General features: G+C 38.7%; 1 protein-coding gene across 2 annotated transcripts in view; it reads left to right on the top strand.

Moving 5' to 3' along the window:
- LOC140514379 (sodium/nucleoside cotransporter 2-like) overlaps positions 1 to 10455 on the top strand; it is a 36976-nt gene extending 26521 nt beyond the window's left edge. For both annotated transcript variants that reach the window (XM_072624626.1, XM_072624627.1), the window contains exons 16-18: positions 750 to 848; positions 1058 to 1172; positions 10217 to 10455. In XM_072624626.1, the coding sequence (XP_072480727.1) occupies positions 750 to 848; positions 1058 to 1172; positions 10217 to 10352 (350 nt within the window). In that variant the 3' untranslated portion in view covers positions 10353 to 10455. The remainder of the gene's footprint in view (positions 1 to 749; positions 849 to 1057; positions 1173 to 10216) is intronic.
- The last annotated feature ends 12757 nt before the right edge of the window (positions 10456 to 23212 follow it).

The raw sequence follows: 23212 nt of genomic DNA, 5'->3' as shown, positions 1-23212 counted from the left end.
AGCAGAAGTCCACAGAGAATCTGTGTCCAAGACACAGAGAAGGGAAACTCCCTATGTATTTTTGCCTCGTTCATTTTCAGGGACAGAATCATTAGCTTTATGGATTTGGCTGCTTATTGAGTTGTGTTCATTAGAGATTGCGTCATTCACCCCTCTCCTGCTCAGTACTCCTCTTCATTGCACTAATTCTGAAAGTTAACTATTGATTAAATGTGAGACAGCCTCTGAGAGGAAGGCAAATACATTATGGCCAGGACTGAATGAAGAAGACATTATTCCTGTCTCTCTCTAGAGGTTAATCCGACTCTTGCCAAGCCTTGGAAATTCTGACTGGGAAAGGTGCAGGGGGTTTGCTCCAACCTGGAGCAACCTCAAATCAAACTTGTTCCATAGGACCCTTGGGATGTTGGAACAATTAAGGTAGCATTGCTAAGACTTGGTCTTGCTATAGGGTGGCCCTGGAATTAACTAGGTCAGCCAATCTTGCCTTGAAGCTTTTGCGTTGGATACACATGTTCCTGGAAGTCTCCAGACCAGTGATCACTTAGAACAGATACATAACAATTCATGGAGCCATTCTGGCTCACTTTTGTATCTACCCTCTTAGTGGTGAGCTTGCAGGGGTCACAGATGATTTTGAAGCATGTTTTACTCTTTTGAATTATTTCCAGTGGGGGCTCACAGTAGGCTTGATTTTCTGGAATATGAGGTACCAACACTAAGTTCCTTTTCTCTCCCAATCCCTGAAGCTTCAATGGTGCCCCAACGGAAGAGTGACTTTGCCAAAGTGGTAACAAGGGCCCTCTTGACAGGATCCTGTGTATCTCTGGTCAATGCCTGTGTGGCAGGTAGGTACCTCTGTCAGCTTTCCTCATACCTACTTTTTGGTTTTAAGCAGGGCATAATCTAATTATCCAAGTATCTGGGTTGAAATAAGGTAACCCAATCCTATAGTATAAAGGAAATTCCCAAGGGTTATGAGTTTGCATTCCAAAGGACAGAGAATGTATGTTTGGGGCCTCCTTCTTGTCCAATTCTTTTTATCTCCTTCATCCAGGAATCCTCTATGTTCCCAGAGGACCTGAGGCCAGCTGCGCCTCTTTCTTGAACACAAGAGATTTCATCGGTCCTAGCTATGAGATCTACATGTGCTGCAGAGAACTCTTCCAGAGGTGAGGTCCCTGTGATTCCTGACTCCTTCTGCATTCCCTCAAAGGAGCCTCTTTGTGGCAGGGGAATTGGTCAGGGGTCAAGTACTAACCTAAGGGGTAGCTACTAATCACCGTAGCAGTGCATGTAATCTGAGTGCTAAATGTGAAATGGAAAGGTTGGAAGCTGTTATCATGTAGCAAGGGGTTGTAGGAAGGAATTGGTTGTAATTGTGGACAGGTAGATAAAAAGAAAAAGATGTTAGAACTTAACCTTTCGATGATGAGTGTTAAAGGTGAGGGGAGTTCACCCACATCTCCTCCCACAAGAAAGGGAATACAGCATGAAGCTGGAAAGAAGTTGTTTTAGAATGCACAAGAATACTATATAAAATTCATACAATTCATACCAAGGAGTAGTAAGATTGAAAATATATGTCAATAGATTAGGTTGAAGAGATGAGATGTATACCAAGCTAGAAATGGAAGTTGTTCCTTGAATCCCATGATGGACTTTCACCAAAATCACTTCTGCAATTGTCAAAGGCAGACTTCTAAGCTGGATAGACCACTAGTCTCCGATATTATCACAGGTTGTTATGGTATTCCCGTAAAAGCAGAATTTCCCGGGGCTCTGTGAACTTTCATTTTTAAAATGATTTTTATAATGATGTCAGTGGAATTGGTTTTCTTTATATTCCTATGTAATGAAATTTATGTATTGAAAAACATTTTTTCAAGAAAGGGAATAGGTTTCCAAGGCTGCTACAGTGTTACAATGTCCTTGATATAACAAATATTAAGAATCCCCAAGTTGTAATGATCACCTCAAAAGTAAACATAGATAGGTAGATGGCTTTGCTTTGAGCTAAATTGTTTTCTCAAAGATGAATCCCTCCCAAATGAAGTATTTTTCCCCTCTTCCTTTTTTCCTCACCTGAGCCTCTCTTGAGCTTGTATCTAAAGCCCCCTTCCTGGGAGGCATTGGAATTAGAACAAGGCACAGATTCCTGTCTCAGTGATTTACACTGCTCCTGGAGCCTGATCCTCCTTCCTTTGCCACCCAAGAGGAAAGAGGGTTTCTGTGTCCAATGAGTAATGTCCAAATCAAGCAGAGCTATTAGTTATAGGAGGCCTGAGAACATAGAACAAATAACTGAAAAACCCAGATTCCCAGTTTGCAAAGATTTATTAGTTAGCTAAGAACTTTTAACTAGGAAAATTCATTAGCCCTCTCAAAGACATATGCAAAACACAGATATATACCCAGGAATACTCATAGACCTTCATCCATCTCTGAATACATTCTTTTATGGTGGCACAAAATGTTTCTTTTTTTATTCTGTTAATTTTATTTATTTAGTTTAAATTTTAATGTTTATTTATTTTTAGTTTTTAACATTGATTTCTACAAAATTTTGAGTTCCAAATTATCTCCCCATCTCTCCCCTCCCCCACTCCATAATGCCTTGCATTCTGATTGCCCCTTCCCTCAATATGCCTTCCCTTCTAATACACCCCTCACTTCCCTTATCCTCATCTTCTCTCTTTTTTTATTGGGTAAGATGGATTTCTAAAACCCATTACCTGTATTTCTTATTTCCCAGTTGTACAGAAAAACAATTCTCAGTATTTGTTCCTAATACTTTGAGTTCCAACTTCTCTCCCTTCTTCCCTCCCCTCCCATCCCCACTGTCAAGACAAGCATTTCAATATAGCCTACATATGTGTAGCTTTTCAGAAGACTTCCATAAAAGTCATGTTGTGTAAGACAACTCTATTTCCCTCCCTATATTCTCTCTTTATTCTATTCTCTCTTTTGACCTTGTCCCTATCCAAAAGTGTTTACTTCTAATTACTCCCTCCTCTCATTTGCCCTCCCATTTATCATCAGCCCCACTCCACTAGTCCCCTTCTCCCCTACTTTCCTGTAGTGGAAGATAAGTTTTTCATATCAAATTGAGTGAGCAAGTTGTGCCTTCCTTGAGCCAAATGTGATGAGAGTAAATTTCACTTTCCCTCTCACCTCCCCCTTTTTCTCTTTTGTTGAAAAAGCTTTTTCTTGCCTTTTTTATGAGAGATAATTGGCCCCATTCCATTTCTCCCTTTCTCTTCCCAATATATTCCTCTCTTACCCTTTAAACTTATTTTTTAGATATCATCCCTTCCTATTCAACTCACCCTGTGCTGTCTCTGTATGTGTGTATGTGTGTGTGTGCATGTGTGTGCGTGTGTGCATGTATAATCTCTCCAACTAACTAAATACTGAGAAAAATCCCAAGAGTTACAAATATTATCTTTCCATGTAGGAATGTAAACAGTTCAGCTTTAGAAAGTCCTTTATTATTACGCTTTCCTGTTTACGTTATCATACTTCTCTTGATTCTTGTCTTGGAAAGTCACATTTTCTTTTCATCTCTGATCTTTTTATCAAGAATGTTGGAAAGTCCTCTATTTCATGGAATGACCATTTTTCCCCTGAAGTATTATAATCAGTTTTGCTGGGTAGGTGATTCTTGGTTTTAATCCTAGTTCCTTTGACTTCTGGAATATCACATTCCAAGCCCTTCAATCCCTTAACATAGAAGCTGCCAGATCCTGTGTTATCCTGATTGTATTTCCACCATACTTGAATTGTTGCTTTCTATCTGCTTGCAATATTTTCCCCTTGACCTAGGAACTCTGGAATTTGGGCACAATGTTCCTAGGAGTTTCTTTTTCTGGATCTCTTTCAGGAGGTGATTGATGGATTTTTTTTCAATAATTTATCCTCTGGTTCTAGAATATCAGGACAGTTTTCCTTGCTAATTCCATGGAAGATAATGTCTAGGCTCTTTTTTGGATCGTGGCTTTCAGGTAGTCCCATAATTTTTAAATTGTCTCTCCTGGATCTATTTTCCAGGTCAGTTGTTTTTCCAATGAGATATTTCACAATATCTTCTATTCTTTCATTCTTTTGGTTTTGTTTTGTAATTTCTTGGCTTCTCCTAAAGTCATTATCTTCCATCTGCTCCATTCTCATTTTTAAAGAATTATTTTCTTCAGTGAGCTTTTGAGCCTCCTTTTCCACTTGGCTAATTCTACTCTTTAAAGCATTCTTCTCCACGTTGGCTCTTTGGACCTCTTTTGTCAATTGAGTTAGCCTATTTTTAAAGGTGTTACTTTCTTCAGAATTTTTTTGGGTGTCTTAAGCAAGCTGTTGACTCACTTTTCATGATTTCTTGCATTGCTCTCATTTCTCTTCCCAATTTTTCCTCCACCTCTCTTTCTTGATTTTCAAAATCCTTGCTGAACTCTTCCATAGTCTAAGACCATTGTCTATTTATTTTGGAGGTTTTGGATGCAGAAGTCTTGATTTCCTCTGACAGTATGCATTATTCTTCCTCATCTGAAAGGATGGAAGAAAATACCTGTTCACAAAGAAACAGTCCTATGCTTTCCCTTTTTTTTAGACATTTCCCCAGAAAATTACTTGACTTTTGAGTCCTTTGTCAAGGGGAATATACTGTGGGGACCTATAAGTTCTCAATTCCTCCAAGGTGCGACAATCAAGGGAGAGGAGTTTAGTTCTCTCCTGGCCTGTGTACTCGTTTGGGAACATTCAAAAACTTTTCTGCCCTGAACCTGAGAGTAGAATTCCCTCTCCACAACTGCCTCCACCTCCACCACACCAGCACTCCTCCTCACCCCAGGACTGAGCTCAGGGCTGAGATTCATTTCAGCCACTCAGTTCACCCAGGGGCTTTTGGCAGAGGGTTCCAAAAATGGACACTGCCTCAGTAGTGACTCATGAAGGCAGTCCAGACCATGTTCCCTTCTCCTACATGAAGGAACTTTCTAATTGACCTTTGAAGTTGTCTGTTGCATTTGTGAGTTGAGCAATCTGGGAACTGCTGGTGCTGCTTGTGCCCTGAAGCCTGTTCTGCATTCTGTCCCTGCAATGCCCTACGACCCACACTGGGCTGTGCTCTCCTTCACCCTTGGGGTGACAGACATTTCCAGTTGGCCTTCCAGGCTGTCTTTGGAAGAAATCTCTTTCACTCTTTCATTTTGTGGCTTCTCTAGCTCTAGAATTCGTTTAAAGACATTTTTTACAGGTATTTTGTAGGCTATGTCAGGAAGCATCTAAAGGTCCATCTTTCTACTCTGCCATCTTGGCTCTACCCCCAAAATTTTTCTTTAACCTCGTCAGGGTTCATCATGGTGCAAGCATATATACTGATGGTATTGAGGGGGTACTTTACTGAAAGTGGCAATCATGGTGTCATTGGAGGGTCTTTCATGCCTTTTGGGAGGCAAAGAAGCTTGTCCACTCAATTAGTTTTTATTGTAAAACATAAAACAACCTCATGATGGTTCACATCACTTCAGCCACTCCAGAAATAAAACATGTGTATAGGTCCAACATCAGTAAGTTGGCCTTCATTTGTCAGTCTTGATTGTCTCACAACTGTTGTTTGCATGTGATATTAGCTGAGTTTTCTCACAACAAGAGCTTTCATCTTTCAAGTCTACTGGATTTCTTGTTGTCCATAAGCATGTGCACATTGTATGTACTGATGATGAGTGGAATCATCGTTGCAAAAGCTTCCGTACTTCTTTTGTATTTCTACCACCCAGAGTAGGATCCTCACCTGTTGCTATAAGCAGTCCATGGTCCAGCTAGGTAGCCTTTGGGGCACATTTTCTAGCCTCTCGGGAGGTGAATAGTGCAGTGCTTAAAAATTCTTCTCAGGCATCCAATGGGCTGCCAAATCTCACTGCAGATTGAGTCCTGTAGGAAGATGACCCTATGGCCTGAGCCACCTGTATTCAGGGTTGTGACTACAGTTCACAGTGTGTCTACACCTGCTGCTTCATTACTTGCCCACTGCCCTATGACACCATGATTACCACTTTCAGGAAAGCACCCTATCGCCACCTTCAGTGCATAGGCTCCCATCATGATGAGCCCTGATGAGGTTCAAGAAAAATATTAGGAAGACCTGGAGACCCTTATCACCAGTGTGCCAAAAGAGGACAAACTTATGATTCTGACTAAAAATTGTCCTGAAGTGTTAGAACTAGAGAGGAAAGTAGAAATAGAAAAAATCCATTGGTTATCACCTGAAAGATTTCCTAGAAGGAAAACTTAGAGGCATATCATAACTGATTCTGAAACCCCCAGCTCAAGCAGAAAACAGAATAAGCAAAGTATAAGAAGAAAGCAATTCAAATATGGCAGAGCCACAATTAAAATCGCACAAGACCTAACAGCAGCTGCACTAAAAGACCACAGGGCTCAGAACACTCTATATAAAAGAGCAAAAGAACTAGGATTGTGGCTAAAAATATCATACCCAGCATCATTCCAAACAGAAAAAAAAGGTATTCAAGGAATTGCCAGATTTTCAGGATTTTGTTGCAAAAGACTTGAAAACAATAGAAAATTTTACATATAAGATCTAAGGGAAATATGTAAGGTAACCATCAAAGACTATTTACAAGGAACTCAATAAGGACAGACTTTATTTCTTTATACAAGGAAATATAAATTATGTATCTAAGATTATTATCAGTAATTGAATAGGTAGGAAGAAAGATTAGGGTAGAGCTGAGCATGACATGATACATGACATATAGGAAAAGGAAAAACAAGTAATTATCATGTATAAATGAAATGCCAGAGGAAGAATTGATACAAAGGAATTAGATGGGGAAAGAGGGCTGGTAGTTCTAGAACTCTGCTTCCAGAAATAATGGGTGAAAAATGGGATAATACATATAAATCTAGACGTACATAAAAATGTTCTAAATTCATAATGAAATAAAAGGCCAAGGGGATAGGAAGTGGGGAGAGGATAAGGGAGTGATATTTGGTGGGGGGTAGGTGAAGTAATAGAAGGGCAAAGAAGCAGGTAGGAGTCAAGTAGGGTAGTCATGATCAGTCAGGAGAGGAAATAAGAGATATTCACAAACATAAAACAAAGATCAGGAGTTGAATTTATCAAGGCAAAAAAGACAGGGTTAGTAATCATGATCTCTGACGAAGTTAGAACTAAAGTAGATTTAATCAAAAGAGAAAAATAGAGAAACTACACTATATCCACCAAATGAATGGATTTTTTTTAGATTATTTAAAATAACTAGACAGTACAAAGTTGGAATATTGGTATGGTATAGAAAACAATGAATTGGTGGAGTTAGAACAATACGGAAAGGCTGTGAAGGAAAATGTGAAGAAAATTGTGAAGGAAAATATTATCCACCCTCAGAGAAAGAGAGGTCAGACATGTATAGTACACTCTTATATAGATGGATGTAAATGTATATAGCTCTATATAAACATAATTATAGGTATTTTAGTACATGTATGTGTATTTAAGTGTAGGTAGGTATGTTTGTATCTCTGATACATCTATGTTTGTGTGTATATGTGCATATACATATATATGTGTATGTATATGTGTGTGTGTGTGTCTGTATGTATCCATGCAAATTGTAGCCTTATCAGGGGAGACGGAGAAGGAAGGGAGAAGAAAATAACAGACTAGAAAGTGCACAACAGAGAACAAAAGAAAACTTGTAGGGAGAAAATGAAAAGACAGACAGTTCTACAGTGTGAAGTATGTATTATATAGTCTTGCTTAAAATGGAAATATATAGCCGAGTATTTTGAATTCTTTTTTACGTTCTGCTGGGCTCATGGCAGTGCTTCTTTTCTTTTCTTATTTTTCAAGTTTTACTATTTAAAGTTAACATAAATTATAAAAATGTTGAATAAAAAGCACTTTAGAATAGATTGTGAGACATGGAAGACACTGGCAAAACCCTGTGCAGGATGGTGTGCCCAAATCAAAGAATGTGTGATGCCCTGTGATCAAAGGAGAATCGTAATAGCTCAAAAGAAACATGAGATGCACAAATTTAGAGACATCGTCACTTCAAATGTTCATATGGACTATTTGTGCTGGATCTGTTGTAGTGTCTTCTGAACTCATAGTGGTTTTATCAGCCACAGTCACATACATGTACCTTGACATAGTGATGTCATTTTGGTCTTCTTCAAGCATGAAGGACACCAGTCACCTGGGTGAAATTAAGCTGGTCACTTAAATTTCCCATGGTTTCACTTTCATCATTTGTAGAATGGGGGAGGATGGACTGGGTGACCCTGAGGTCCCTTTCAGCTTTATAGCCATGTTCCTATGATAATACTTCAGGCTTCATGCTGTTGTTGTTAAATTGTTTTTCAGTCACATGTGATGCTCTGTGACCCTATTTGAAGTTTTCTTGGTAGAGACACTACAGTGGTTTGACATTTGCTTCTCCAGTTCATTTTACAGTTGAGAAACTGGGGCCAACAGCGTTAAGTGACTTGCCCAGGGTCACACAACAGTAACTGCCTGAGGCTGGATTTGAACTCAGGAAGATGAGTCTTTCTGACTCTAAGCTCAGCAGATTCACTTATTATGAAGGTAGCTAGGTGGTGCAGGGATAGAGTTGCTAATTGAGCCTGGAGTCATGAAGATCCATCTTCATGAATTCAAATCTAGCCTCAGATACTTACTGACTCTGTGATCCTGGGCAAGTCACTTAACTTTGTTTGCCTCAGTTTCCTCATCTGTAAAAGAAGCAGGAGAAGGAAATGTCAAACCACTCCAATAGCTTGGTCAAGAAAACCCAAAAGGGGTCATGAAAAGTCAACCATAACTGAAAGGACTGAACAGCAACAAAATTATTATTACAGGGCTTGTAAAATTTAGATAGGTTTCTGCCCTCATGAAGTTCAGAGTCTATCAGGGGGCAATAAAACAGTAGGATAAATATTCTAATATGCAAAAGGACAAGGTAAGGCATCAGAGTGGTAAAACAAAGTATAGTATGAGTCCAAAGGGGATTTGAGAAGGATTCATGGAGGAAATGACATTTTCATTACATTCTTAGAGAGTTAAAATGTTATTCAACTTAAATTTCCTCTTAAATTATTAACCGAATAATATGAGATCTTTACTTCACTATTAAAATTAGTGTCCATTACCTCTTGTACCAGTGTGACTGTTCCCTTCACTTAGACAAATCACAGTCCCTTCCCAGGCCTTTGGAGACAGCTGAATGTGTTGTTGTGGACAAAAATAATTACATTCTGATGGTCAACTTCTGGTGATGAACCTCTCTGAATCCAGTTGGGCTGGCCCTTGGCCATGCATGTAATCAGTCATCAGGCCATAGTCCATAGTCCCCTCCAGTTTAGTAGGACCTGTCAGACTTTATGCTGCACCAGCCTAGCTTTGATGTATTCAGGGTGATCTTTGTGCCATCACAAAGTACCAGAGACCTTTTGTGGAAAATATCTTCTTACAGTTATAATGATTTGTAGGTCTGTATTTAGCTTACAACATCCTATAGTTAGAAAGGTGAATTAGGACACCTGAAGCATCTTTTCAGAAGAGGAAGATTCCCGTTTTAAGGAAACTAGACCTCTAGGTTATGGTTAGAAAGGTCATTTCCACTCAGTTGTTCTAGAAATGAATTCTCCAAGAAGGCATGGCTTGGTCATGGGGTGTGTATGCATGGTGATTCTGTCACCTACCTGTTCTCTGGGAATGAATGTATGCTGTGTGACATTGCCATAAAACTTTGCTGTGGGCAGTGGCCTAAATTAACAACAGGTCAGGCTCTGTTTCTCTAGTCATATGTAATTCTGGAGGGAGGGGAAAAATACAGGAAAAGATGACAGATCTAAGGGGGGAAGGGACTCTAAAGTTCATCTAATCCAACCCTATCATTTTACAGATGAGGAAACTGAGACCCAGATAACATAAGTGACTTGTTCAAAGTGATACATGCAGTATCAGAGGGCAGATTGGAACTCAGATCCTCTAACTCCAAATTTAGGGAGCTCTTCTTGAAATTTATCCCTAGGCTTGAAGGAGGTGATAAATTTCACTAAGCAACTTGATTATTTCTGATTGGTCAATATTTCCTTCCCCTTAGCTGGAATAGCTAAAAAAGCTATTTGTCTTATTTTTCCTCAATAGAAATCCAGTTCTGACCGATTGACAAATGTCTCTGGCTTTCCATTTCAGCATCCCACTCAACAACAGTGGCCAGCTCCCTTTTTCACAAGTCTGGACAAGAACAGGATTCAGTGCTAACACCCTTGCCAACTGCTGTGGACTCTACAACCATGCCAGCTGTACCAAAAACGGCCCCTTTGTGTAACAATATTTGATCATATTTCATAGAATCTGGAAATATCTTTGGACTCACCTAGTTCAGTAGTAATTCCTGCAACTGTATATGAATTTACAAAACCACAAATAAATGTTATCTGTGTTGTTTTATATTTTAATTCTTTTGTTAAACATTTCCCAGTTACATTTTAATGAGTTTCAGATTACACTTGAGAGTTTCCAAGGGTCAGAGCCATAAATTTGGTACCTCTGATATAGTCACCCCTCAGATTTTACACTTAAAGCAAAATGGTTTCCAATTCCTTATTAATGTCCAGACTGATTTAATACATGGTTCTGTGGGGTTTTAAATTGTCAAACCTACAATAAAAGAAACTGAGGCAGAACCCTGAGACAATGGCACTTTAAAAAAGGGTCTATACTCCCTCCTAATGAAGTGGACCTCAGATCTCCCTCACAATCTGAGATGCCCCCTTCTTCCAGGCCCTTATTTTTTTGGAGGTTTAATACCAAGGTTTATTGTTTGAACACTCTAGAGGGTCTACGCAAAATACAGAATCTCATTGATTGATAGGCCTTGCTTTGAGGGCCAAAAATGATGTATCAAATATAAAGTGGTATATCAGCAGGGTGGAGTGGAAGAGACTGTCTTGGGTTGGATAAAGCATGGGGCATCTCCATTGACTAAGGAGTCATAAGATGGTCACCTCCTCATGTTGGAAAAGAGAGAGTGGTTTGGAGGTACACAAATAAATTGGGAGACTTTGTGAGTGACTGAATAATCTCAGCAATGCTGGGCTAGGTCACCAAAACAAGGAAAAAACAGGTGGAGGGTCTCTAGTTAGCTTCTTATGATTAAGCCAGTGAATTTACAATCTGTAGATCACAGCTCTGGGAGCTAATATACAGAACTCATAATCACTACCCCTATCGAATCATATCAAAGTGATTAATACTGATTGGCATGGAGTAGGAGTCCACATGAATCATTGCTCACAGTTCCTAACATACAGTTAATCCACGAAAGCCTTTTAACAATCATGAAAAATTCAAAAATTTTATTTTGATACACAGTTCACAGATGAAAGTGAATACCCTTGTGAGAAAAGACAAATTTACTCCTGCATCAAAGGAGTAAAAACATTTCGTGCAAAATTTTGCAACCTTAATCCCAGAATCTATCCTGGAAGTTGTTTGGAAGGGTACAAAGTGGAAATATGATTTTATGTGTGTGATTTGGGGTAAGTGAAAGAAAGGAATGCTTCTCTGAGTTTCTTGGTCAAGTAGGGGTTTATCAATTTCCATACCCATGTTTGAAAGGTATGTGCATATTTATTGAGGGCTAAAGTTTCCTTTAAAGCATTCTTGAGGTGGTGGAGCCAAGATGGCAGAATAGAAAGACACACATATGCAGGGTTAGATATCTGCTCCCATCCTTTCAGATGAGGAAGAACAACACTTACCATCAGGGAAAGACATAAAAGTCAAGGTTTCTGTATCCCAAACATCCAAAGTAAATATTCAATGGGCTCAGGCCATGGAATAGCTCAAAAAGGATTTTGAAAATCAACTAAGAGAGGTGAAGGAAAAATTGGGAAGAAAAATGAGAGAGATGCAAGAAAAGCATGAAAAGCAGGGCAACACCTTGCTAAAGGACACCCAAAGAAATTCTGAAGAAAATAACACCTTGAAAAATAGGCTAACTCAATTGACAAAAGAGGTTCAAAAAGCCAATGAGGAGAATAATGCTTTAAAAAGCAAAATTAGCCAAATGGAAAAGTATGTTCAAAACCTCCCTGAAGAAAATGGTTCTTTCAAAATGAGAATGGAACAGATGGAGGCTAATGACTTTATGAGAAACCAAGAAATCACAAAACAAAATTAAAAGAATGAAAAAATGAAAGACAATGTGAAATATCTCATTGCAAAAACAACTGACCTGGAAAATAGATCCAGGAGAGACAGTTCAAAAATTATGGGATTCCCTGAAAGCCTTGATCCAAAAAAGAGCCTAGACATCATCTTTCATGAAATGATCAAGGAAAATTGCCCTGAGATTCTAGAACCTGGGAGCAAAATAAATATTGAAAGAACCCACAGATCACCTCCTGAAAGAGATCCAAAAAGAGAAACTCCTAGGAACATTGTGGCCAAATTCCAGAGTTCCCAGGTTAAGCAGAAAACATTGCAAGCAGCTGGAAAGAAACAATTCAAGTATTGTGGAAATACAATCAAGATAACACAAGATCTAGCAGCTTCTACAATAAGGGACTGAAGGGAATGGACTATGATATTCCAGAAGTCAAGGGAACTAGGACTAAAACCACGAATCATCTACCCAGCAAAACTGAGTATAATACTTCAGGGGAAAAAATGGTCATTCAATGAAATACACGACTTTCAAGCATTCTTGATAAAAGACCAGATGTGAAAAGAAAATTTGACTTTCAAACACAAGAATGAAGAGAAACATGAAAAGGTAAACAGGAAAGGGCAGTCATAAGGGATTTACTAAAGTTGAACTATTTACATTCCTACATGGAAAGACAATATTTGTAACTCTTGAAACTTTTTCAGTATCTGGGTAGTTGATGGGATTACAGACACACACACATACATACACACACACACACACAGAGAAAGAGAGAGAGAGAGAGAGAGAGAGAGAGAGAGAGAGAGAGAGAGAGAACAGGGTGAATTGAATACGATGGGATCATGTCTTAAAATAATGAAATTAAGCAGTGAGAGAGAAATATATTGGGAGGAGAAAGGGAGAAATGGAATGGGGAAAATTATCTCTCATGAAAGAGGCAAGTAAGACTTTTCAGTGGAGGGAAAAAGGGGGGAGGTGAGAGAAAAAACGTGAAACTTACTATCATCATGTTCAACTAAAGGAAGAAATAAAATGCACAGTCATTTCAGTATGAAAACCTATCTTACAATACAGGATAGTGGGGGATAAGGGGATAAGAACAGTGGGGGGGATGATGGAAGTGAGGGCAGTGGGAGGAGGGAGCACTCTTGGGGAAGGATAGGATCAAAAGAGAGAATAGAAGAAGGGGGGGCAGGATAGGAAGGAGGGAAATATAGTTAGACTTACACAACATGACTATTGTGGAAGTCATTTGCAAAACTACACAGATATGGCCTATATTGAATTGCTTGCCCTCCCAAAGGGAATGGGTGGGGAGGAAGGGATGAAGAGAAGCTGGAAGTCAAACTTTCAGGAACAACTGTTGAGTATTGTTCTTGCAACTACGAAATAAGAAATACAGGTAATGGGGTATAGAAATTTATCTTGCCCTCCAGGACAAAAGAGAAGATGGGGATAAGGGAAGGGAGGGATGTTAGAAGAGAGGACAGATTGGTGATAGGAGTAATTGGAATGCTCAGCGTTCTGGGGTGGGGGGAGGGGAGAAATGGGGAGAAAATTTGGAACCCAAAATATTGTGGGAATTAAAGTTGAAAACTTAAATAAATAAATTTAAATGGAAAAAAGAAAAACATTCTCAAGACCATATATTCCCCATTTCCCTAAGTAAATACAAATTAAAATCCTTCACAATCTTGGCACCACCCTCTTTCCAGTTGTAATAGTAAGGATCCCAGCATACACATGGGGGCTTGCTGAACAGGTATTTAGATCTGCTTTACTAAAAGGAAAGCAACATTTGAGGGGTCAGCAATCTAATTTAATCAAGCACATATATCATTCATTTTGTTCAAGGGGAAACGTCAGTACCCTGAACTTCAGACATAATGCAAACAAGAATAAAGACCAACAGACAGGGCTTCCAACTGTCTGACCATAAGCAATATATACATCACTTATCGACAGACAGATTCAACTGTCTGATCATTACATACATGCATAGTTTCCAGAGAAAGAAGCACCAACATCTGGGTCTTCAAAGCAGGGAGGTGGGTGAAGCTCCTTAGTGGCTGCTCAGTCTCATCTGGCCATGTGACTTTGACTGTGTCTCTTTACCTTGATTCTCACTTGTTGAGTTTACCGATGAGAATGATACTGATATTTTATGGTTTTGGTGGATCCCCAGTCTTGAAAAGGGAATAGCTTCTTTCCCCTCTTTCCCTTCATAAGGTACCTAAGCGATTCATGTTTAACCCCCTTGCAGTACCCTCTCCAACATGGGACTCTAGAATACAGTCCCTAAGTAAATTGTGTATCACTGCTCTAAACTATCTTTTTGGTGTTTGCTTTAGTGACTGTTAGACCATCTCCTGTGGTAGAACAACCTGTCACTCTTACCTCAGTACTCCATCTCTCATCCTTCAGTTCACTTTTTGCTGTATTTAAGCCCTAGGCATTGTCCTCTGCTTCCACTGATTCAATTATATCTCCCCTCTCTCTCATATATGTGTATTATATCTTATGTTGTTGTTGTTCAGTCATGTCTAACTTTTCATGAGCTCATTTGTGATTTTCTTGGCAGTAATACTGGAGCAGTTTGGATTTCCTTCTCCAGCTCACTTTACAGATGAGGAAATTGAGGCAAATAGGATTAATGGTCTTACCCAGGGTCACATAGCTACTAAGTGTCTGAGGCCTGATTTGAATTCCAGAAGAAGAGTTGTCATGACTCCAGGTCCAGCACTCTATCCACTGAAACACCTAGCTGTTTCCATTTTGCATGCTGTCAACTTTGTTTTGGATTCTATTTTGTATACTGTGTTAGGAGAAGTGCATGTCATTAGAATTAATGTTTTATTTTAAAGAATTATATACATAAAGAATTTATGGACAGGAAGAATATGAGATGGGACTAGAAAGGGAGGATGGCACCAGCCACTGGAGAGTTTTATATGCCCAGTAAGGGGTTAGAACTTGGCATGATAGTCAAAAGAGAAACATTAGAAGAGTTTGAGCAGACTAGTACTGTGATTGTATGTATTTGTAAGATTAATCTGGCAGGATAGTATAGAAGAGGGAGACAGTAGAGCCCCAAAGATGTGTTAGGAGACTGTTGAAATAATCTGGGTGGTAATGAACCCTAGTCTCTCTCCTAAACTCAGTTCTGCATTAACAATTGACTATTGGACATTTTGAAGTGAATGTCACCTAGACATCTCAATTTCAACATGTGCAAAAGTAAAATCATTATCTTCTCACCCCCAAAACCTACTCCTCTTGAATGAATGAATCAATGAATGAATTGAAAAAAACCACATTTTTAAGCTCTCTTGATGAAAGCACTGTGCTAAGTACTGGGGAAAAATAGGAAAATGAGATCATCTTTGATCTCAAGAAGCTTACAATCTAATAGTGGGAGAAATGGGTAGCAGGGCTCAGCTGAGTGGTAAATGGAAGACCTCAGGGGTCCTTGGACTGTTTGCTTAGCAGGATAGAAAGGAAATACCTGGTGGTCTACATGACAAGTAATCCAGTTTCACAAGATGATGGAAGACAGATAATGCTGATGAACAGACACCTTTCATGTCATTGGAATAGCTCAAACCATATGTGTTTTGGCCATTCAACTATTTGATATTGCCAAGTACTTTGATATTTCCAGCTTTATTTTTTCCTGAGTTTTCAATAGTTGTGGTCACAGAGGAGAGGGTATCTGCAGTTGCTTAGTAAAATCACTTTGGTTGATTTGGATTAGAAAGGGGAGAGACTTGCTGTAAAGGAGACCAAATTAGGAGGCTATTCTTTTCAATAAGCACCAGTGTTACTCCCAAGGGACTGGACTTTTGCACCTTCCCCTTTCTACTGAGACTCCCTTTGCTCTGATGAACTTGGCTGATCAAACAGATTTGGTCCTGCAGGATCCTGAGCCCATCAAAGAAGGGTCAGACTCCTTTTGTTGCATTCTGGCTTATTTTGCCCCCATCCAAGTACCCCACAGAAAAAATTCCTTATGTGTCTTAGGTTTGGTTTGTGTCTAGGCTCTCCCCAAGTTGGGACTAGAAAGGTACTCAATGCACAGTTGTTAATTAGATATGAGATGAATATTTCTTAAACACTAAAGAAATGCTTGACAAAAAAGACTCCCACTAACCCAAAGCAGAAGAGTGACCGACAACTACTATTATATTCACCTAGGAAGTTGAGACTTAAGCATTGGAATAAATAACAGTTGTCAGGATTATGTGATGCTAAATAAGCATCTTCACATTTCATCTGATCTCTGTATTGTCAGCCTCAAAGTCTATATCTTACAGTAAGACAGGGTTAAATTCATCCTCTAGCTAGTAGTCATTTTCAAGACTTCTGGAGAAGTCATTGGGGATTCCTCATGAAGGATAGCCATCCTTGAGTGAGAATCCAGCATCATTTACAAGGTTACCTTCACACTGGACACCTCCACCTCAGGATTGCTTTTCAGTCACCTGTATTTAGGAAAGAAAAATCAGAAGAGGCAAGCAAAAAGCCCACTAACAGCTTGCCTAGTCAAGTAGCTGCTCTAGTTCCCTCATAGGAGGAGACACCATTTTTGGGTAGGAGAAAGGATGATCACCTTTCCCTGCCCCTCCAGGGTACACTTGATTAGACCTGAAATGATCTAGAAGAGAAGAGCAAAGGAGACTGACTCATGGAAAGTCACTCATTTTAAAAATATCCATTGAATCACTGGCTCTTTCTGCTCTGTGACCAGTAAATAGATTTGTTACCCTCAAACAGCCTTTAGTACTGAATCCCACATGGACTGCTGGAAACATCCAGAGGCTATGTCTGAGCTGGTATGCATGGTCATACAGAAGCAGATGGAGTAGTTTTGCATATGGCTTGATACAAGGACCTAAACTAGGGTGGTAGTGCTAGTAGAGAGAAGACCATAGATGTGAGAGAGGTGGTGGGGTAGAATCAATGCCTTCGCAAGTGATTAGATAGGTGGGGTAGGATAAATAATGGAAGATGAATCGAAAGTTGTGACCTCAGATGACTAGAAACATAGTGATACCCTGGACAGAAAGAAAAAGTCCTAAAGAAGAATAGGTTTGGAAGTAAAATGATGGATTGCAAAGCTTTTACAGTGAAAGGGAAGAGGGGAGAGGTGAGAAGGAATGAGTAAACTTGAATCTCATCAGATTTGGCTTAAAGATGAAATAACATGCACATTCCATTGGGTATGAAAATCTCTCTTACTCTAAAGGAAAGTAGGGGAAAGGGGATAAGGTGGGGGATGATAGAAGGGAGGGCAAATGGGAAGAGGTGTGTAAGGGCAAGCAAAGCAGTATCTTTTGCTGTTTCTGTTTTATTCAATTTGCCTCTGATGAATAATGTGATTGAGGAAGATCTTTCCCACCCATCGATGGGCCTGGGAAGATTTATAGGAAGGTCCACACGTTTTGCTTAGGAGGTTCTGGTTCTCAATGGATGTGGTGTCTTCTGGCTCTAAAAAATGTATTAGTGCTCTGAGTGGGAGGTTTTCCTTTGGGGCTTAGTTTTTGGAAGAAGGTTTGTTTTCACTCAGTCAATATCAGTTCTTTCTCTGGAGGCAGACAGTATGCTTCATCATTAGTCCTTTGGGATTATCTTGAATCATTGTATTGCCGAGAATACTGAAGTCTTTCATTATTCTTCATTGAGGAGTATTGCTGTTGCTGTGTACAATGTTCTCCTGGTTCTGTTCACTTCACTATGCATCAGTTCATGTAAGTCTTTCTAGGTTTCGCTAAAGTTAATAATTTCAAGTAGTTTTCAAATTGATTCTCTAGGATTTTCTGAGTACAAGATCATATCATCTGCAAAGAGTGATAGTTATGTTTCCTCATTGCCTATTCTAATTCCCTTAGTCTTTTTTCTTTTATTGTTATAGCTGACATATCTAGTACAATATTAAGTCATAGATGTGATAATGGGCATCTTTGCTTATCCCTGCTTGTATTGAGAAGACTTCTAGATTATCTAGATTATATTACAGATAATGCTGGCTAATGGTTTTCGAGAAATATTACTTATCATTTCAAGGTAAGTTCCTTTTATTTCTATGCTCTCTAGTGTTTTCAGTAGGAATGGGTGCTGTATTATGTCAAAGGCTTTTTCTGCATCTATTGAGATGATTTCTATTGGTTTTGTTGTTGATTTGGTCAATTATGCTGATCGTTTTCCATATATTGACCCAGTCCTGCATTCTTGTTTTTAGTCTCACCTGGTCATAGTATTTGGTTCTTGTTTGATTATGTTTGATTATATGATTCTTATGATGATTACTATAATCTCTGTTAGTATTTTATTTAAAATTTTTCCATCACTATTCAATAGGGTAAGTGGTTTACAATTTTTTTGGTTCCGTTTTGGTTCTTCCTGGTTTGAGTGTCAGCACCATGTTTGTGTCATAAAAGGAATTTGGTAAGCCTCTTGCTTTGTCTATTGTTACAAATATATAGTAATTGGATTGTTCATCTTTTAATGTTTGGTAGAATTCTCTTGTGTATCCATCTGGCCCTGGCAATTTTTTCTTAGGAATTTTACTGATGACTTGTTCCAATTCTTTTCCTAAGATTGGATTATTTAAGTATTTATTTCTTCTTATGTTATCCTGGGTAACATATTTTTGTAGATATTCATCCATTTCATTTAGATTGTCAAATTTAATGGCATATAATAGGATAAAATAGCTCCTAATAATGGTCTTAATTTCTTCATTGGTGATGAATTCACTCTTTTCATTTTTGATACTAATAATTTAGTTTTCTTCTTTCCTTTTTAAAATCAGATTAACCAATGATTTATTTATTTTATTCGTAAAACCAAGTTCTAGTTGTATTAGTTCAATGTTTTTCTTACATTCAATTTTATTAATCTGTCAGTTGATTTCAGGATTTCCAATTTGATGTTCAATTGGGAATTTTTAATTTGTTCTTTTTCTCCTTTCTAAAAGATGCCCAATTTATTGGTCTACTTTTTCATTATTTTATTGAAGTAAGCAATCGGGGATATACATTTTCCCTTAAGTACCACTTTGGCTTCATCACATAAATTTTGGCATGTTGTCTTGTTGTCATTTTCTCTAATGAAATCATCGATTGTCTCATGGATTTGTTCTTTGACCTATTTGTTTTTTAGGATGAGATTATTTAATTTCCAACTCATTTTTAATCTCTCCTTCCATTGTTCATTATTGAATAACACATCCATATTGAGCATTATGATCTGAAAAGAATGTGCTTAGTATTTCTGCTTTTCTGCACTTAGTTGTGAGGGTTTTATGTCCTAATACATGGTCAATTTTTGTGTAGGTGCCATGCACTGCTGAGAAAAAAGAAGAATTTATCTCGATTCCGATTCAGTTTTCTCCAGAGATCTCTCATATCTAACTTTTCCAGAATTTTATTCACCTCCTTAATTTCTTGGTTAATTTTGGTTAGACTTATCTAGTTGTGAGAGGAGAAAGTTATGGTCCCTCACTAGTATAGTTTTATTGTCTATTTCCTCCTGTCATTCATTCAACTGCTCTAAGAATTTAGATGCCATACCATTTGCTGCGTATATATTCAGTACTGCAGTTATTTCATTTTCTATAGTATCTTTCACCACGAAATGGTTTTCTTTTTTATCTCTTTTAATTAGATCTACTTTTGCTTTTGCTTTTTCTGAAATCATTATTGCTACTCCTGCTTTCTTTGCTTTAGCTAAAGTATAATAGATTCTGTTCCATCCTCTTGCTTTTACCCTGTGTGTATCTATCTACTTCAAATGGGTTTTTTGTAAACAATATATTGTAGGATTCTAGTTTTTAATCTATTTCATCATCTGTTTCCATTTTATGGGTGCCTTCATCCCTTTCACATTTATGATACCTAACTGTGTATATCCATCAGTGCTATTTTTCATTTGTTTATCCTCCCTCTCTTTTACCATCCATCCTTTCCCTCTGTGTAGAGGGATCCTCTTATGTAAATCTTTGCTTTATCTTGGAATTAACTAAGTTGATGAAATAGTCTCATCTAGACTGAAGAACTCTGGTCAACAGTCTCCACTAACTTGTCATAGAGGTAGCATATGGAAAGCCTTCTGAATTAGGAGTCAGAAATCCCAGGTTCCATTCTTGCCTATGTTTCTTATAATCTGTATGGTTCAGTTTTATCATTTTTAAGATGAACAGGTTGGTCTCCCAGCTCTACATCTATGACCTGTTGACACTATGTCATAGGAATGCACTTGAAAGAGAAGCCTTTATTCACAAGTACATAGATTTTGAAGCTGAAAAAGAAGTCGTTGGACTCTCCACACCCACCCCAAGCCCCCCAGAGTGGAGAGAGAGGAAAAGAATAAGGTTTTTATTGGGGGTGAAGGTGGAAGAGGGAGGAGTGGAATGAGGGCTTTGGGTGTTGACCCAAGGGTTGCAAGAGGTCTGAATAGCATACTAGTTCCTGGCTGCTTTTTCCTAAGGTGAGGAAGGACCTGACACAAGATATTCAAATTTGGAGACAGGTTTTTCGTTGGTTCAATGCCTAGGAGGGTGGAGCTGGTAATTTGAGAGTAGTCCCTCCTCCTGCTTAGAGACTCAACCTCTGCTAAAAATCTCTGACTGTGAAACCCCACAGTTCCTTAAGGCATCTCCTCACTTTTGCAAATCCATCCGTGTGAAGTGCTTCCAATTACATCCTTTCTTTCTCCATTTTTTGGTGTTCAAGAAAAGTAGAATTTTTTCATAATAAGTTTTTTAGGGGAGGTTGGGCAAGAAGAGGAGAATACAAGGACAGAAATGGCACACCCATTTGGAATCATTCATCTTCTACTGGATGTCAGGAGCTACACATTTTTTCCCAGCTCAACTCTGGGTCAGGAATTAGAAGGTTTGTATTTATGTGTATTTTTGAAGGGAAATGGGGAAAGGGGAGAAAAACAGAGAAAGAGGAAGGGGAGTGAGGTTAGAAAAGACCACAGGACCATTGTGTGGTGGCAGCATTCCATCAAGTGAAGATGCCTGGAGGTAGTTACTCCTGCCCATGTTCATGTATTCTTTTTCTGAACTCATGTAATTGTAATTTTTGTAACCCCCTTGTCTCCCTGAGTCCTTGAGACATAACATGGTGCAGTATTGTGTTCTTTTTTCACTGTCTTATACGAGTTTGTATTGTCTCTTCAAAGAGATCATGAGCTTCTGACCAGGGACTATGTTCTAATTTTAGTTGATATCCCCCTGAACGACCCATAGTGCCAGACAAGGTACCCAACTCTACTGTTAACCTGGCTTGAAGACACCAGGCAAGACTAAAATAGGTCTTGAATACTTGGCTGTTCATTCATAGTAGACAGGATCAACCTTGGATAAAATTGTGAAGGTGTTAAAGTTTGTCATTAGTGTCTCCAGATCCAGTTGTTGTCTTGAATCTCAGTTGTTCTCCTGTTTTTCATTGTGAGCACCTTGGGGACACTCTCATTTTGGTTGTAGTGTTCTTAGAGATATTTTGTTTTATTTTATTGTATCATTTTTATGTAAATTTTATTTTTCTTTCACTTTCCTTCTAATGAACAAACATATATTTTATGTCCTTCCCACCTCATCATCCAGATAAGAGAAAGAAAAATAGAAGCCATGTGAACAGTCAAGCAGCAGAAATATCTACATGGACTGACTTCAAAAATGCATGTCTCATCCTGCATCTTAAATCTGTCATTCCTCTGTGAGGACGTTGGTTGTCTGTGTCATCATCAATTCACTGGAATTATGCCAACTCCTTAATTTTACAAATGAAGAAACTGATTAAGGTTATTGCAGGGGGATCTAAATAGCAGTGATAGGATTACAAATTCCATGCCTTTACTTCCCCTATTTCTCCTCCCATAAGTGGAGGGATTCTCCTCCCCAGAGCCACATGATATTCTCCTCCACCTCTTTTCTCCCCTAGGTCTTTGTACTGAATTCCACATTCACTCCCTCAGAAGCACTCTCCCAAACCTGTCAGGGACATCCAGCAAAAACTAACACGTTAAGGTAAGCAAGAGGCCTCAATGATAAACTTATCTGTGGGTCTTCTCTTAAGAGAGAATAACGAAATTCAGTGAATTCTATTACTGTTCAGATGAACCCCATTTTATGCAATGTGTTCCTGATACCTATCCTTGCCTCTACTGTCACTTCAGGTCTTAAAAATCTGAAAGAGTTCCTAAGGTACCTACCCTTGCTTTTGTTTTCTGTTCATGGATTCTAAAAATCTGAGGTGGTTTATAAATCTAAGGAAGACATTTACATGGATCTTTTTAAATAGTGTTCCACACTGATTTACCATAAAGCTTTCTTTAAATACAATGGGATGGCTTGGTTCCTTTAGAGGGGTCACTAGATTCCAAGCCCTTAGACAAACAGCGACTATCCATAGTTAACTGTTGTGCAGGAAAGGGTCTCAAGCAGAAAAGAGCAATAGTCGATATTATACTATCGTCCTCAGGAAATCTGCTTCAACCTTGGAGGTCTTCCCGATTTTGACTTACTATTTTATATCTTTGACACTAACATATTTACACATATCCTTTATTTATGTATAGTTCATACTCAAAGGGAGAAACCTCATTGAACAAAAATTCATACCCACTGGACAATGTGCTTGATTCATCATACATGCCTGTTTCTGCTGCTCTATGCAGTTACATAGGATAGACTTTAACATATGGATAATGAACTGTTTTGTCCCCTTGGCATTTTTGTCCCCTCATTGCTTAACCATCTCAGTCTCCTGGTTCCCTTAATACTTTAATTCCCTTGACTTCATTGGCTCAGTTTTCTCCATCACTGTCCCCTGGCTTCTTCTGTCTCTCCTCTTTTCCCCAAAATTTCTTTCTTGCCTTCTTACACCTCATGTCTGCTCCCCACCCTGTGTTTTGTGATCCAGTGACATGGGTGTCCTCTCTGTTCCAATAACTCACTCATCTCTCCATATGGGCATTTTCACTGGCTGTCCCTCATGCCTAGAATT

This window comes from Notamacropus eugenii, chromosome 7, assembly GCF_028372415.1.
Source record: "Notamacropus eugenii isolate mMacEug1 chromosome 7, mMacEug1.pri_v2, whole genome shotgun sequence".
In the NCBI taxonomy this organism is placed as follows: Eukaryota; Metazoa; Chordata; class Mammalia; order Diprotodontia; family Macropodidae; genus Notamacropus; species Notamacropus eugenii.
This window is presented reverse-complemented; position numbering and strand designations above follow the sequence as displayed.